At 34.9% G+C, this 17775-nt stretch overlaps 1 protein-coding gene across 1 annotated transcript in view; it reads right to left on the reverse strand.

The window, feature by feature from the left end:
- Nucleotides 1-15248, reverse strand: part of LOC149788859 (uncharacterized) — a 35489-nt gene extending 20241 nt beyond the window's left edge. The window contains exons 1-5 of the mRNA XM_089975797.1: nt 14990-15248; nt 10928-11431; nt 9908-10014; nt 7526-7780; nt 5649-5770 (exon numbers count right to left, since the gene is read on the reverse strand). Of these exons, the coding sequence (XP_089831923.1) occupies nt 5649-5770; nt 7526-7780; nt 9908-10014; nt 10928-11431; nt 14990-15227 (1226 nt within the window). The 5' untranslated portion in view covers nt 15228-15248. The remainder of the gene's footprint in view (nt 1-5648; nt 5771-7525; nt 7781-9907; nt 10015-10927; nt 11432-14989) is intronic.
- Between the last annotated feature and the right edge of the window lie 2527 nt (nt 15249-17775).

The following is a 17775-nucleotide window of genomic DNA, read 5'->3' on the forward strand; positions in this document are numbered from 1 at the left end:
TGCCTTGGTAAAATAATCTCACCTGTATGTACCAGAAATGACAGAATTAGATATACAAATTATGAGTTTCTTAAGGACATGAAAACACACACGTAAACTGTGTAGCCCAAACCTATCTTGTGAAGTCGCATAGGCTACCCATATAAGTGACTTAGTGCACATTAAATATGATGGATTACTTATGCTGATAAAAATTATTCAACCACGAGTAGACCATGCATAGAAATGCAACCTGGACTTCTCTGATCAGAGCGGAAGCAATATAGAAATGTACACAAGTGTCTACATTGCCACATATTATGTGCAACAATATCCATTAAGAGGCACTTACCTGTATGAAAAAAGGCCCATAGACCAGACTGCCTGGACCATGAAAACATACTGAAGTTGGCACCTGGGATCTATGAATAGCTTGCAATAGAAACTCATCAGTATGTACACGATCGTAATGGAATAAGACATATATTAGTTTTTATAAGCGTTAGAGACTTACATGTACAAAATAATTAAAGCCCAAGGTAAGTTGCTTAGGCTCCCCATGCAAGTACTTAAATGTGTGACGACAAAGTGTTGGCAAATTGTAAAGGTAGACCTTTTGGGGGATAGGAAGAAAATAAGTTGGACATATAGATGGAGTATGCTTTCCTAAGAAGCGAAACAATCTTCCAACTTGTAATGCTATATCTTCCCGTAGATTCTGGCTTTTGTGACGTTTCTCATGAAGAGAGTTTGCTTCTTGGCACGAGCGGAAGTAGTAACTGATAAATTCCTAGACTTTGCCGCTAAGTCTTATACCTAAGGGGAGGTCACTCTGCCCAACCTCACATAGGTTGGCAGAGAACTTTTAGCTCCCTTTAGCTAAAAGTAGTACCTAAAAGGTCTGGATTTGCGTGGTAGTAGTACTTCTCCTAAGGTATTAAGAGGTATAGACCTTTTCAGTAAGTTAATTACTTTCCTTGGCTAAGAGGCGCTGTCATCACTTAATCAACTTCCAAGGGCTACCTTTATCGACTTTTGTTATATAGTGTTACAATAAAATATTTAAACAATATTGCTTTAGAAAGATGTAAAATCCCAAAAATTAAATCTTACCTCGAATCGGTTCACAATTAGTACTTCCAGTTCAGTACCCACGAATTTAGTTCTAGTCTATTTTTAGAAACAAAATTTCCTCTCTCATTTTGGTGGTGTCATAAGAGTTTTATTTATGCATTTCTGGTAGGGATTTAATCGTAATTATTTATTCTTGATTATATGTGCTCAGGGTGTTGTTGTCTGCGTGTATTTCGGTGGCAGTGCAAAGTGAGTAATAAGGCCTTGGTGATGATCCGGAAGTGAAATCTGTGCTCTGCTTACATGCTGCTCTGTTGACAGTTCATCATCTCAAAAAAGAGCAGGTCAACCTTTGACAAGAACGTCCCTGTGAAGTCATCTTTGAAGGCATTTTAGATTAACATATGATTTGGATTGAATTTCACACAGTGAAAGGTCAGTACTGAGAAACAAATGTAGAGAACATATAGTAAAATTAATAGTGTTCTATCTTCACCTGAGACAACATGGGCAGAATGTAAGCGGGAAAAAGGAAGAAGTATTCAAACTAGTGAAGGGGATTACAGTGTTGGGCTTACAAGATATGAAATTTGTTTCTTCAGATTATTAGAAAATGCTATTATGAGCCATTGTCATCGAATACATGGACCGGATATGTTGGTAAAATTCCAAATTTTACAGAAAATGATGTTTGCAGTTATTTAGATTTGACAATCAAGGCGAAGAGACAATTGAAGAAAAATACATTAATATTCCTATCTCCTCAAATTGAGTTAAAATACAAATCGGCATATCCTGTACTTTTTTGTTGGGGTATTTAAATATCGAATTTCCAATGAATAAATAAAAAAAGAATTTGTTAAATAATAATTCAAAAAGTTTTATTCTACGTCATTAATTTAACTTGCAAAACAAATTAAAAAGAGAAGAAATGCATGGCTTTACCTTCACAATTCACCCCACCCCACCTCCTAACAAATTCCATATCTTATTACATTATATAATTAATTATGCACATATATTAGTGGTGGCTTATACATGGGTTGGGTGAAGCCTGCAATTATATTTAGTTTGTTCATTAGACCTCCATGGTAATGTAATCTTGAAAATGAAGCATCACAATTTTTTTTCAAGTGCATGGACCATCAGATATTGCGAGCAAGAATTGGTGTGATTTCGTGATTTGGACCTTGAAGCAAGCACCATCTATTCAACACGCTAGATTCAATTCAGAATTGTGGAATTGTATCGCAGAAAAACTAAATTCTTTCTATTTGAAAAGAATTGGTCTTGAGATGTGAACAACTCGTGTGGTTAGAGGTGTTCCTTTGTACGGTCAGTCAGCGATGATAAGAAAGGGTTATAAAGTGAGTGTCAAATTAATGACATAAGGTGATATTTCAGGTCATTTATGGACTCAGTGATATTTGAATAAAGGGTTACATAACATTATACAATGGAAAATTTATTTTTATTATTAAGATTGCAATTATTGTTGTTATTGTTGTTGTGGGGTTAAATGCCATTTTCCAGCACACAATAGGCTATACATGGCAGCCAGTATTCATGGTGGAGGAAGAACCTGGGAAAACCACGGAAAAGAACCACCGACGCACGAGAAGCTACTGGCAAGCTTTCTCACATACCCACATTGGCCGAATCCGAGACTCGAACCCACGCCGACAGAGGTGAGATGGCAGTGATCCGTAACGGAGAGCACTTTAGACCACTCGGGACCCCAGATTGCAGTTAACATGAACATATATTGTTTACTAAATTAGCTGTAAATCTGTGTTATTACATAGGCAGGTGTTTTTAAAAGTCCAAATTATTGTAAATCTGTGTTGTTATATAGGAAGGTGTTTTTAAAATTCAAAATTATTGGTTTATTGCCAGAGAAATTTCGAAAGTAATGCCATAATGCATATGTTCATAGCAGACTATTGAAACACATAGCCTGATGATGTAGAAGTGGCTGTTATTACATGTGCAAAAGATGCAGAGGAATTCCTGGCAGTGGAAGACAACAACACTTATTGCGATGGCCTCGGAAAATGTATCTTAAGACAAATAATGCAATGTGATACATAAATGCAACATATATTTACAAAGGTTAATATAGTAATACAATTTCAAAAGGTTTGAAAATGTTGTTGGGTAAAGTAATGAGGTCATTGGAGAGCACCATAAATGAACACAAGTTAATTATCATCTCATTAGTATGCAGTCATCTTACTCATTATCATTCCATCTAAGATCTTGATGATACAAGTGATAGGCTGACATATGGGCAAAGATGATCATAATTGTTCAGATGCTTTTTAAAAAGATACTATTGAGGAAATGTCCATTACCATTACACATGACTTGTGAAGCAATCATAATTGTGCAATATTAAAAACAAAGACCTCGCAGTTTGATTTATCAATCATAGACTGTCCATAGACACTATACACCTGAAGTAAGGATGATTATGCAATAACAAATCCAAAGACCTTGCAGTTTGGTCTATCATTCAAAAACTGTCCATATACACTATACACCTGAAGTAAGCATGATTATGCAATGACAAATCCAAAGACCTTGTAGTTTGGTATATCATTCAAAGACTGTCCATAGACACTGTACGCCTGAAGTAAGCATGATTATACAATGACAAAGCCAAATACCTTGCAGTTTGGTCTATCAATCAAAGATGGAATAGAAATAAGCTCTTTCTCACATGTAATGGAATTATAATGGTTACAAAAATTACCATGAGTAACTGAATTAAAGAAGACTTATCATATTGAATGTAAAATCAACTTTTTTGCTCCTGTGACTTTGACAGTTGATCTCTAGTGTTGCGAATCAATGGGGCTGGGCCTCTTCAATAAGGTAAACTACATTGACAATATATCCTGGAAACGTGACTTATTGCATGGAAACCAACAAATGTAATGTTGGTTCCAGTAATTTTGCCTTTCAGAATGTTACCTGTTTGATATTAACTGTCAAGTTACTGTCAGCTACATGACAGACTTGACACTACTGTGAATGGAAAATTTGTAGCATGGGATGAATTGCATTGATAATTTGCATTTCTGTCAACGGGAGATTTACAACATAGGTTAGATTACATACATTTGGTCACTGGCAGAAGCAGACATGCCTGCTAGTAACTTCCATTGAAAGTACTGGAACATTGAATATAATACACATTGCAAGAGATTATTGTACATGCTAGATCGAAGAAAGAGTTACTAATCTGCAGCCATCCACCCTTTTCACACTGCCAAAAACAGATTTGGTTTAAAAGAATGCCCAATTTTCACTATGCAGCCTAACCAATTATGTCATGTGTGTCCCAGGTGTCAGGGTTTAGGATACTAAACAAATTTCCAGGAGAAATAATCAAAACTAAAAAAATAGAGAAATAATTTCTTTCAAATTTGAGTACGCATTTTGTCTTTTCTTCCCAGAACATCTTAGCAAACAAAGTGGATTTTGTGACCGTGAAAGAAACGTTTGGCTACACTAGTTTAAAAATGGCATATCTGACTATGAAAAGATTGGCTAATTTAGTTTAAATATGGCAATGAACATGAAAGAAAAGACTGGCTATATTTGTTTAAAAATGGCATCTCTGATCATGCGAGAAAATATTGGCTGTATTATCTTGTCAAAAGAAGATTCAAACCTGCTGCATATGGCCCTTAATAATATCCTATGAAAACTGTCATTACAGAAAATGACCATGAACAGAACTTTATAAAATCCTCATTCAAATGCAACGTACCATCTGCCATTCAAAAAGTATCAACTGAATGAAAGAAATCCCATGTTAACATGGCAACCATATATTTTACCCAGACATATGACTTGTTGACATGTTCAAAGGTTCATTCAGTAATGAGAGAAATCCATGTTAATTTGGAACCTTAGCTTTAACCCAGAGGGATAACTTTCAGACTTGTTCCAACTTCTGTTACATTTTTACACATACAGAACTCAATATCTATCTACTAATCATTTTTTGGGAAGTGATCAGTCTCTGAATACTTTGTTTCTATTTTGATAAATGTAACAATTCCAAAATGCTATAAGTCTGCACACACACACACACACACACACACACACACACACACACATATATATATATATATATATAGAGAGAGAGAGAGAGAGAGAGAAAGAGAGAAAGAGAGGGAGAGAGAGAGAGAGAAAGAGAGAGAGAGTGTGTGTACTCGCACAAGAAAGAAATGCTTTTTAACAATCTTTTCCTAATAGAAATGGAGAACAATTAAGTTTGTTACCTAAAGTAGAGTTCTAAAGATTTCTTCCTAAAGGAAAGGAATAACAAAACAGTTTCGTCCCCAAAGTAGAGTTCTAAAAATCTATTCCTAACGGAAATGGAGAATAAATAAGTTTATTACCTAAAGTAGAGTTCTAAAGATGTCTTCCTAATGGAAAGGAAGAGCAAAGAAGTTTCTTCCCCAAAGTAGTGTTCTAAAAATCTATTCCTGATGGAAATGGAGAATAAACAAGTTTCTTACCCAAAGTAAAGTTCTAACAATTTCTTCCTAATGAAAATAATGAATAATGAAGTTTCTTACCCAAAGTAGAGGCTGTTGCCAATATCATGCTGAAACTTGAGAAACAGATCTAGTTCCTCTCTGGACTCAATCTTAACAGCTTCTTTTTGGTTCATGTCCTCTAGCAGACTGTATGGGATGACCTGTAGATTAGATGGCAAATAACACTTTGAATTACTACTGTATGGGATGACCTGTAAATTATAAGACAAATAACACATTTAATTACTGCTGTATGGGATGACCCGTAGATTAGAAGTCAAATAACACATTTAATTACTACTGTATGGGATGACCTGTAGATTAGAAGTCAAATAACACATTTAATTAATACTGTATGGGATGACCTGTAGATTAGACGTCAAATAACACATTTACTTACTACTGTATGGGATGACCTGTACATTAGAAGGCACATATTACCTTTAATTACTACTGTATAGGATGACCTGTAGGAAGGCAATTAGGAAGGCAAATAAGGAATTAGGAAGGCAGGAAGGCAAATAAGGAATTAGGAAGGCAGATAACACATTTAAGTACTGCTGTATGGGATGACCTGTAGATTAGAAGTCAAATAACACCTTTAATTACTATTGAATGAGATGACCTCTAGATTAGAAGTCAAATAACACATTTAATTACTACTGTATGGGATCACCTGTACGTGAGAAGATAAATAACATATTTAATTACTACTTACAGATTTATTCGAGGCTGAACACTGATTATACACTGTAATTTGTTAACGATTACTATTGACTGATAAACAAAAGACATAAGAGTATCTGCTTTATAATAAATGATCTTGATTTCTGTAAAAAGAATCGAACTGATTTTTTGGTCTCCCACCTATCATGGTGAGGTCACAGTAAAGTATACACAAATGAAATGTAACTAAAATCCTTTTCAGATCTGGAAAGTATAATACATCTCCCATTATAAGCCCCTCTCAAACTTCCACAACATTTTAGCAAATTTTAAGAGAGTTTTATAATAAACCCTCTACCTGTTTATCAGTACAGTAACCTAGCATGACCCATGTGTTTAGCACAAGATAAATACAGTACTACTTACTTCATAAATATTCTTATGTATATCTATATTTTCTTGTATAATATGTTATTTAATTTTCATAACTTTTATTCATGGTTGTAAACTGTATAGAGTATTTAAGTTGTTATAAACTGTCTGCGAAATTTGGCTCTGTTAAAAACGTAAATTACTTAGGATCTGTAAATAGGGGTTTACAAATATGCTGACAATTAGTAATAATAATGTAATAATATATTTAAAATGTTGCCTATGATGAAGTCTCTCAGTGGCTGATGGGATATAGATGTTTCAAAATGAATTGTGTGGATTCCCATTGGTTGCATGAGGTCAAGTGAATATACTTAGTTTTTGTCGTAATACAACGGTGTATGTGGACCACCAATCTGATAAGTGTATGCATTGACTGCTAGTCTGATATGTGTACATCCGGACCACTAGTCTGATTTGTGTACATCTGGACCACTAGCCTGATATGTGCACATACGGGCCACTAGTCTGAGTTGTGTACATCCGGGCCACTAGTCTGATTTGTGTATATCTGGACCACTAGTCTGATTTGTGTGCATCTGGACCACTAATCTGTGTACATCTGGACCACTAGTCTGAATTGTGTACATCTGGGCCACTAGTCTGATTTGTGTACATCCGGGCTATTGGTCTGATCTGTGTACATCTGGACCACTAGTCTGATATATGTACATCTGGACCATGGACCTGATATGTTACGTATCAAGTTTTATGGCGATATAATCAACAGTTTTGGAGTAATTTATTACTTTCTTTCTGTTAGTCTTGAATTTGGATGATTACCTGAAAATCAAAAACAATAAGACAGTCACATGTACCTTGACACCTGCAGCCTTAAGCCTCATCAGGTGCTCTTCCAAAGTGAGCCACCTCACTGGAATGGCCTCACCCCAATATGGCTGCTCAGATGCAAGCTGTATAATTTTTTGTTTTAACTCATCCAACTTCGGGTCAATCACTGTGTTGTCAATGTCAAAGTCCTCATCAGCCAGGTGAACTATAGTTGGCTTGGTACCAAGATATTCATATCGAATCTGCCGAAAATAACGTTGACACACCTCTTCTCTGGAATCCTAAAATCAAAATTAAATTACTGAAGGACAGGAACTTCAATTATTTATTACTGGATAAGTTTGGTATGACGCAGACTTTACATACAAACCTGCTGACAATTAATTTATATTGTGTTACCAACTGGTTTTAGGTATATATATGTAAGATTACAGTTACCGAGTAACATTTTGTGATGCCCCACACACAAGACAGTGACCTCTTTACTTTACAAATTCTTCATGCGATTTCTAGACACATTTTACATCTTATTGCACACAAGATGAGAATGATCACCATGTTATGTATGTTATATCACCATCTTTTTCCTGGCATGGAATACTTCCAAGCCACAATCAGTTCATATGGGAAGTATACATTTTGGCATTAGCTGGGTTTGCAGAATGTAGGTAAAACAGAGATGTGTACCTCATTATGTTGTATACTGTACTTCCTTAAGGGGATTTATCGATATTTCGCTTGAAAAGTACATCTGTACAAGTTAAAAATATCTATGAAGGTAAATCATCAGATGACACTAAAATTAATAAAATTCCTTGTAAATACTTGATTAGCTTTATGATTCATTATAAAACTAAAATTATTGTTGTTGTTGTTATAGGGTTTAATGCCATTTTTCTGCACAAGATAAGCTATACATGGCAGACAGTATCAATGGTGGAGGAAGAACCCGGGAAAACCCCGAAAAGAACCACCGACCCATGAGAAGCTACCGGCAAGCTTTCTCACATACCCACATTGGCTGAGCCCGAGACTCGAACCCACGCAGACAGAGGTGAGATGGCAGTGATCCGTAACAGTGAGTGCTGTACACCACTTGGGCACTCTGGGCCCCTTAACTAAAATTATAAATATTTCATTAGCTTTATTATTAATTATCAAGATGGTACTTGATATAGAGACAATGCATCCGTATGTAAATTTCTTGACCTTATTTGGTAATCAACTTACTTTTCCCTTTTAGATCTAGGAACAATGACAGGAAGCATACACAACATCAAAGCATAAGCAGCCATATCGCATTCTGAGTCAATGAGTGAAAGAAAAGAAAAGCTTATCATTGCTATTTAACAATGATAATAGATCCGTACCATTTCCATTATTACTGGTATTTAACAGTGTATTAGATCGGTACCATTTCCATTATCATTAGTATTTAACAGTGATAAGAGATTGGTACCATTTCCATTATCACTGATATTTAACAGTGTAATAGATCGGTACCATTTCCATTATCACTGATATTTAACAGTGTAATATATTTGTACCATTTCTATTATCATTGGTATTTAACAGTGATAATAGATTGGTATCATTTCCATCATCATTGTTATTTAACAGTGATAATAGATCGGTACCATTTCCATTATCATTGGTTTTTAACAATGATAATACATCAGTACCTTTTCCATTTTCATTGGTTTTTAACAGTGATAATAGATAGGTACCATTTCCATTTAAGACCCACCAGATGGCATTAGACATCTTTTGGTGAATGTATATTACCAACTTTACCAGCCATCAATGGGAAGTAGCCACAGCAAGAATTACAAGATGGTCATGTATATCATCAACTTGATATCAAATATTTTCATTTAAGACCAACCCTATTTTCTAAGAAGGATGAAAATATTCCATCAATATAACATCCTGTTCAGGAGGAGAAGTGATGACAAGATTTGTAAGTTGGCTGCTGTGGTAGACAAACTGGGTATCAGATTGGCACTATTGTCATTTAAGACTAACTGGACATCATTAGATGTCTTTTAGTGAAGAGCCCATGTTTAAATGAACATCCATTCAGGAGGTGCAGCAATATCAAGGGTGTCAAGATTGTCACCATGGTAGCATTAAAGGCTGTCCGAGCAGCATCATCTTCATTTAAGACCAACAGAACCAAGTTTCATCCTCCAAGTAGTTAAGGGTGACGTAATCATAATGAACGTGTACTATGGAATGGATGGACCGCACCATAAGCTCTTCTGATCTATGGGCGGTACAGCTAGAAATCTACACCTATTATTATCATTACAATTAACTGAAATAATAATACACGTATTACCAATCTTGTACTACCTAACTCATTCACACCTTGACGACTATTTGGTCTAACTTACAACTACACCTACCTGCTGGATCTGATCCACATGTGTTCCCACCAAAATCACAGGAGGGGTCTTTGCTTCTGGGAATGGTGCACAAGAATGTATGGAGTTTAACCAAACTTCCACAAGCTCTAAACAAAGAAAGTAAAATAAAAACTTCATAACTAAAGGAATGAAGAACTGTCATCACATATGGCATTGATATCAAATGTTCACAAAGTACTGATAAAAAGCTGTTACACAAATTATGGCAAACTAATGGAAATGTAATTTGTACCATGTAATTGTTAGCAATTCATTTAACCAAATAGTACATTTCTCATATTATTGGTGTTAATGGAACCAAAGCTCTGCTGGCGAGAATGAATTTCTAGGAAACCAAGAAATGTATGCTTACTGTTGGGGTCTATGACCAGTAGATGTAATAAAAATACACTTTCATGCATGCTTACTTGTGTGGTCCATGACCAGTGTCAATAATAAAGAGACCCTTTCATGTATGCTTACTGTTGTGGTTCATAACCAGTAAAGGTAATAAATATACCCTTTCATGTATGCTTACTTGTGTGGCCCATGACCAGTATCAATAATAAATAGAGCACTGTACCTCTAGCCTGAAAATGTCAGACTTTGTTTCTACAGTCATATGCATGCTGTCAATCAGTAGTAAAATTAAGTGCTTTGTCAAGGTACATAAAACAATGAACTAATATTAAGTCACTGATGATTTAATTTACAGAGTCAAGTGAGAAAGATACATAAATCTCGTCTAGCAAATACTTCGGGAGAACAACATCCGGGATGTTTCTGCTATAATAAAACCATCTGGCAGCCTAAATTTCCATTGACAGCTACATAATGTTTATGTGGAAATATCCTAATTTAAAGTATGATTGCCTGAACTTTTCCCTCATTCTATTCATATCCTTAACATGAATTAATAGATTGGAAATGTGACTTGACCATTATCCCAATCTTAATGATACAAAATCTTGGCAAAACTTTCAAGTCACTTTAAACTTATGTTTTTATACATAAACTTACCATAGACTTTGCATAATTTAATTCCCTCCATATCGAAATAGCAATCATCTTCCACTGGATCTGTAACTTGTTTACTGATATCTGAAACAAGGAGATATATTGCCCGATCCGTTAGAAAAGTCTGATGTGTCGTGTAAAAGGCATACTGACCAGCAAAGTCTACCATCGTTAGAGGTATATCTGTTTCTTGCTTTAGTTTATCAGCTTTATCATGCAACAATTTCAAGATTTCCATTGCTGGGTCATCACTGATGTTGCCAGCAGTTGACTCCATTTCTTTCACACCTTGTTCATTATTTTGACTTGATGGGAATATACCTGGTTCTGAGCTAGACTGAATGTCCTGACTAACAAAATGGAAGGCATGGTCACCTGCACGATCCTTTTTCTCCCTTTGATATATAATCTCAGCATGCTCCACTCTCTTGTCAGTCACATTCCTCTTCTGTACTTGATCATTCAGGACTTTGGCTAGACGCTGTAGTCGCAAATTCTGTTCTGAATCTGAAACAGATCAAGCACTGAACTGAATCGGCAGGTATTTGCTTCAACATCCATAAGCAAAATGATGTTTTTGGTTTACATACATTTAAATATATAGCAAATTATCCTATGTTTACAAGATTGGTGCCCGATATCAATTCAAATCTGTCTGAATATTTTATTCTTAAGTTTTCTTTACAAATGTTTTATATTACAAACCTACAGCATAATTCAATTCAAAATAGCGGTGTAATTTAACCTGAATATTGATATAGTGGTATGGATCTTTGCTAGAACATGTACCACAGTACATTGTTAATGAGCTGTTATTTGTGGCATTTCTGTAAATGCTACACATCTAAAATAGCTGGGCCAATTATGTAAGAGAAAACATTCCCAAGGATAAGCTCTATCAACAATTATGTACAACATGGGCTTATGAGACAGTGCAACGCAATTTTGTTTTCATTCTTTTACACGAAACCCACCACAATAAATACAATATGCTTGGGCCATTTGGTATGAAAATTAGATCATGTGAATATTTCCTATGTTTTAATTGATGGCATCGTATATCATGATATTAAAGCAAATTTTCAATCTTTTCTGACTTTGTGAATTCATTAGATTTAGAAATGTTGGTCTGGTGGTGGCATAAGTGTTTGACAAACACAAATCTACTTCACATCTTAACCACATGTACTGATATTTTAACATGTGAAAGAAAGTAATCTTATATTGCCTTTTATCATGAATCTGCCATCATCTGTCAATGTTAAAAATAGAAAAACCTTTAAACATCTTCCCCAGAACTGCCCAACATAACTTGATTGAATTGGAAATATTATTCAAATTAGCCCAGTAATTAACAATAGGCTTAAATGGGCCAGATATGTCACCTTTATAGGTCAAAGGAATTAAATATCTTTCCCCAGGTATATGTACCATTGGATATAATACAACAATAAAATGAAATTAGCTGAACACAAAGCATGTTCCATTTTATTGTTCAGTGTTCAGTTTTACTTCATACAGTGTTATTTAATATTAACTGCTAACTGACATTCTAAAGATTATGCCAGAAGCATTCAAACAGATTATTTGAATTTAACTTTGTACAACTGATCTGGCATATCCCACAAGCAAATATCCATGTATTTTTGAATGTTTGGGATCAGAAGTTTACATTCCATATATCATATAGGAACTCACTGTACCTATATTTGATCTGTAAGGTACATATCTGGCTGTATGCACTTACAATATCCCAAAATGTTATTTTCATTATGAATATGCGTATGTATGGTAACATTATAATTTAATACTTTGACAGAGTGTGGTATTGTAGCATCAGCATATATCACATTCCAATGAATCATTCATTTTAATAATTGTTAATCAACACTAAAATACACAAAAAATGTTCAAACGGATCAATTAAATTATATTTGCACACATGTTATCTTAACAAGCACATGGTACATGTTCCACATATGCAAATTTCCATCCTTGTTTACAAGTTTTGGGAATCAGGATTTCACATTTAGTTGATGATACAAGATACATGTATACTGGTACCTAAAGTTGATATGTGAGACACACATTTGGCAGTATTCACTTGCAATATCCGAAATTGTTATTTCCATCCCAAATACAATTACTTATAATAATATCTTTTAACATAGTACATTGTCACTGAACTTACATGTATACTTGTATGTGCTAATTTCTGTACCAATGATCAAACCTCACCATCCCCACATTGCCTTCAACTTTACGATACCTAGTGTACCTAATTAGTTATTTAGCTGCACATGGATAAATATCATTCTGGAAACCTCATGTTTGTGGATGAATTTATCACTTCAATACATGTTCAATGCTTCAGATTTCTTAGTGTCACTATGACAAGTTTAATATTTCTCCCATGCTTGCACCCTTAATGTCAGTTTGACATCTCCATGGCTAGCACATTTTAACTTCATTAACCCACATCTTAATGTTTTCTAAGATTATGTGCACCACTCCGGTGGCCTAATGGTTAGAGTGTCCTTCTAGGATGCGGGAGGTCATGGGTTTGATCCCCGCCTGAGTCAAACCAAAGACTTAAACAAATGGTGCTAACAGCTGCCTCGCTTGGCGCTCAGCATTAAGAGGTTAGTGTTAGGTCTGGTCGGCCTGATGTCAGGATAATGTGACTGGGTGGGACATCATGCTACATGTCTGAGACATAATGCCCCAGTGCTAGGCATCACTATAAACTGCCACACTGCAGACATCATATCGATATGACTGAAAAATTGTTAAATATTCGTTAAAAATCCAAATCACACACACACAATAAGATTATTTGAAACAAGTTACATCTTTTCAGGTCTAGCCTGACATTTGTAATAAGTTGGAAGAGTTGGATATGTTTCGAAGCTCTCAAAAAGTCAAATGGTATAGCAAGTTTTCATAAGTACAGATGCAAAGTATCTGCCATTAAGTGCCCAAGATTAGTTCATTTTACCATACTGATATAAAGCACCTCAAAGACATGGTTCAGGTCTTCAAAAGAAATGTCAGCACCATTGTTCAGTATGGTATAGCCTTACTGGAACTGTATTTTCATATTACGTTGTCACCTTTTGTGGTTATGAACATTGAATTGCAATGCATTTTTGCTGTAAAACATGCTACTGGTCCCATCAATTTTTTTATCTTGAGTGCGTTATCAATGTGTTATATTTGAAATACATTTTCAGACAGCTCTCATCCTGCATTATACTGAAGTTTTTACTGCATTGCAAAATTCCTATAATTAGGGGAGATATGGTAAATTTAATTTTGGTTTCTCAAGAGCACTCGAGTCAAATCTGCACCCTGTGGAACACCAGTGCTAAACACTTTCTGATAGCTATCACACACCTTGTTTACCATGAAATTCAAAACACTTCATGTATAAAGCTGAAGTAGATATGGTATGCAAATATAAATATTTGACTAAAATAGGCCATAAATAATTTGGCATAATAATCTATGACCCAATGTATGGTGCCTTGTTTACAGTCCAGCCTCCAAAGATGCATTGATAACCTATGACAAGAACTTCAGTTTGTCCATCTTGCAGGGTTCTTTAGAATAAGATATGGTGTATTATGATTTGGACACAATGGAATGTTCAGTTCTGAGAAATAAATGTAAAGGATATATATTACAACTGTGATCTGATTCCATATGACGGGATTCTTTCATTGTTGCATGTTATTAATTACTTGTACCTACATGTCATGAATTACTTTTTCCTACATGTTGTGTTAGAAGATACTAGCATGCAAACTTAAAAGGATGACTAGATAAATTTGTGTTTTAACTGACTACCCTTGTTAAATAAATAATTGTCATTATTATTATTAATATTAATATCATTATTACAGCCAGGAATGATAGTCCTATTAGCAGATGGGCAAGATACATATCAAGTTTTATAACACTGATTAGAAGCAGATATGAATTAATAGACCCAGTGACAGGCAGGAATTATTACAAATCTCCATACTTGAGGCTAAAGTGTTGGAATAAATAATATTGTCCTACCTCCTTCATTTAAAGTCCATTTTAATGAATCATGTGATACTTTGCAACAATGAACATGGACAATAATGCCTTCTGTACTTTGTCGTTCGTTGATGTTGACCTCCTTCTCCAGTAAACGTTTGATGAGTGTCGTCTTACCTACACCCAAATGACCCACAACCATTACACGAATGTTATAGACTTTTGCTTCCCCATCTTTCATTGCCTCTTTGAACAGTTGAATGGATCGATTATTCATTCTCAAGATTTCTACTGGGATGGCTGCAGTGTCTAAAATAAAAGAATTGTTTTAATTATTAAGGTCATCAGCACATACATGACTGTAGCAAACAGTTAATAGTTTATCATACAGCCTTGACTCTGTTGGATTCAAATGATGGAAACTATATTGCAGAGATTAAGAACAATATACCATCAAAGGGATTTATGTTCAACTGGGTGAAGAGAATTTCCATGAATTCAAGATAGAATCATTTCCCTATTTGAACCACAAACTTCATCGAAAGTCAACCTTTAATCATCTAGAAAGCAAACATCATGTCTTTTCTTTTAGTTGATGATAAACTAGTTTCAGTGATATCAATTGGTCACAGAAAAATATCAGTTATTACAGTGGAACCTGTCTTGAAAGACCACCCCTTCTGCCAAAACATAATGGTCTCTCATGACAGGTGGTCTCTCATAACAGGTTATAACAATATATAATCTCTAAATCTGTACATGGAGAACCTGGTCTCTCAAGACAGGCGGTCTCTCATAGCAGTGGTCTCTCAAGACAGGTTTTACTGTACTTCTTTTTATGGCAGGTGCTGTTTTAGATAGAGTATTATATGGTAAAAGATTAATAACACGGAAATAATAAATAGGGCACACAAAAAATGGTAATGAAAATACTGTAAAACCCCTGTGACCTAGATTTGAAGAAGTCTTCATCATGAAGGGGCTTGCCTTATCATGTTTTACAAATTGTCACTTCCAGATGTAACCACAGGCTCTCGACGCAAACTTGATGTTGAAAAGGAGCAATAATCTGAACGGGGGGATGGGGAATCATATCGAGTGACTATTATCTCAGTTTACCCCCATGACCCATTGACATAGGACTCTATCACACTATTCAAAAGACTAGATATGGCCCCCAGACCGAGACATACGGCAACCTAAACCTTGCGTACTTTTTTCTCAATAAATATTCACTCCAAAGAATAACGTCATTTGAACTTCATTATGTGTTGTATGGACACATAAGTCTATATCTATCCTACATTAACATGCACAAACAAATGATGCAATACGGGGTTCCCATATAAGGGTTCCTGCCACAAAGTTAGAAAAAGATTTAAGACATTTCTCAGACCTAACCATGTGATAAGTTCCTTGACCTAATGATAGCAACAGGGGATGAAATTTTCAGAATTTTAGAATAAATTAAATTGGAATGTTTCCTGCATTTTTCAAGTGTGTTGAATCTAGAAGTGGACTCATCTTCATATCTTTTCAAGCAATTTCTCAGGAAGCTTTGAAACACATGCACCGTAAACCATTTTTAATATTCTACTTGGTCACTTGCAAAATCTTTACCACATGTTATTTCAAGCTGACATTTGCATATTTTTTACATACAGGTATATAGAAATGTTGGGCGAACATTCAGCTATAAGAATAAACAGACTTTTCCTGTGCTCCAGGTACTTTGGAAGCCTTTCTTTGCATTTTTATCAAGTGGCTCCCCATCATGTTTGTATGAAATACAATATTCTTTAGTCATACACATGTTGAAGTTATATGTTGCTCATAAAATTTATGTTTAATGCATAATTTGTGTGTACATAAATCTTAATTCACTTTTATGATATTGTTTCAAATAAATTCACCCATGCATCCAAACACAAGCACCATCCACCATTTTATAATTGGTCTTTGGTCACTTTTTGCAAAATCTTAACCTCTTGGTTATTACAAGGTGAAATTTGCACATTTATAATAATAATAATGACCTTATTTAAAGAGGGTAACACAATTATCTATGAACTAATCTACCTTGAGGCCCTCATACAAAGGAATTTATTTATTTTAGCTGCATCTCTGAAGCCACTGGATATATTGGGTTTGGAAGAAGGAAACAGAGGGGCATTTCTAATCTCAACTGGAGTACTATTCCAGAGCAGAGTTCCAGAGTATTGGAAACTTTTTTAAAATAACTCCTTTTGTGGTTTGGGAATTTTATACTGTTTTGTAGACATGGATCGCAGGTGGGGAGTATAACCAGGTAGCCTATACTGGAATAGTAATTGTAAATATGCAGCAGCACTATTATGAGATATCCTGTACATTAATTTGGCTTTTCTCAAACAGATTCAGTCTTTAATAGGTAATATTTTTAATTTACCAGCTAAATTGTCCTTGCTTTCTTTCTGGATTGATATTAGCCCTAACGCTCTTTTTTTAAGATGTGCCAGCTTTGCTATGTTTTTATCATTTGAATTACCCCATACTGTATTACAGTAGTCTAAATAGGATTATATGTAACTCTTATACAATAATTTTCTGTGTCTTTCAGGGAGAAAATGTCTTATCCTACTGAGAAGCCATAAACTTGAATTGACTTTGTTATTGATGCGTTTAATATGCTCAGTCCATGATAGGTTATTATCTACCAGAACACCAAGTTGTCTATCATGACAGACCATTTGCAAATTTGTATCCTTCCATGTCATAGTTCATCACTATCAAGATTTGTCCTTTTCTGCCATGTTGAGATAAGTAATATTTTAGTTTTACCAGTA

The sequence above is a fragment of the Sinohyriopsis cumingii genome, chromosome 11, assembly GCF_028554795.1.
Source record: "Sinohyriopsis cumingii isolate HCF-2022 chromosome 11, ASM2855479v2, whole genome shotgun sequence".
NCBI classification, from domain to species: Eukaryota; Metazoa; Mollusca; class Bivalvia; order Unionida; family Unionidae; genus Sinohyriopsis; species Sinohyriopsis cumingii.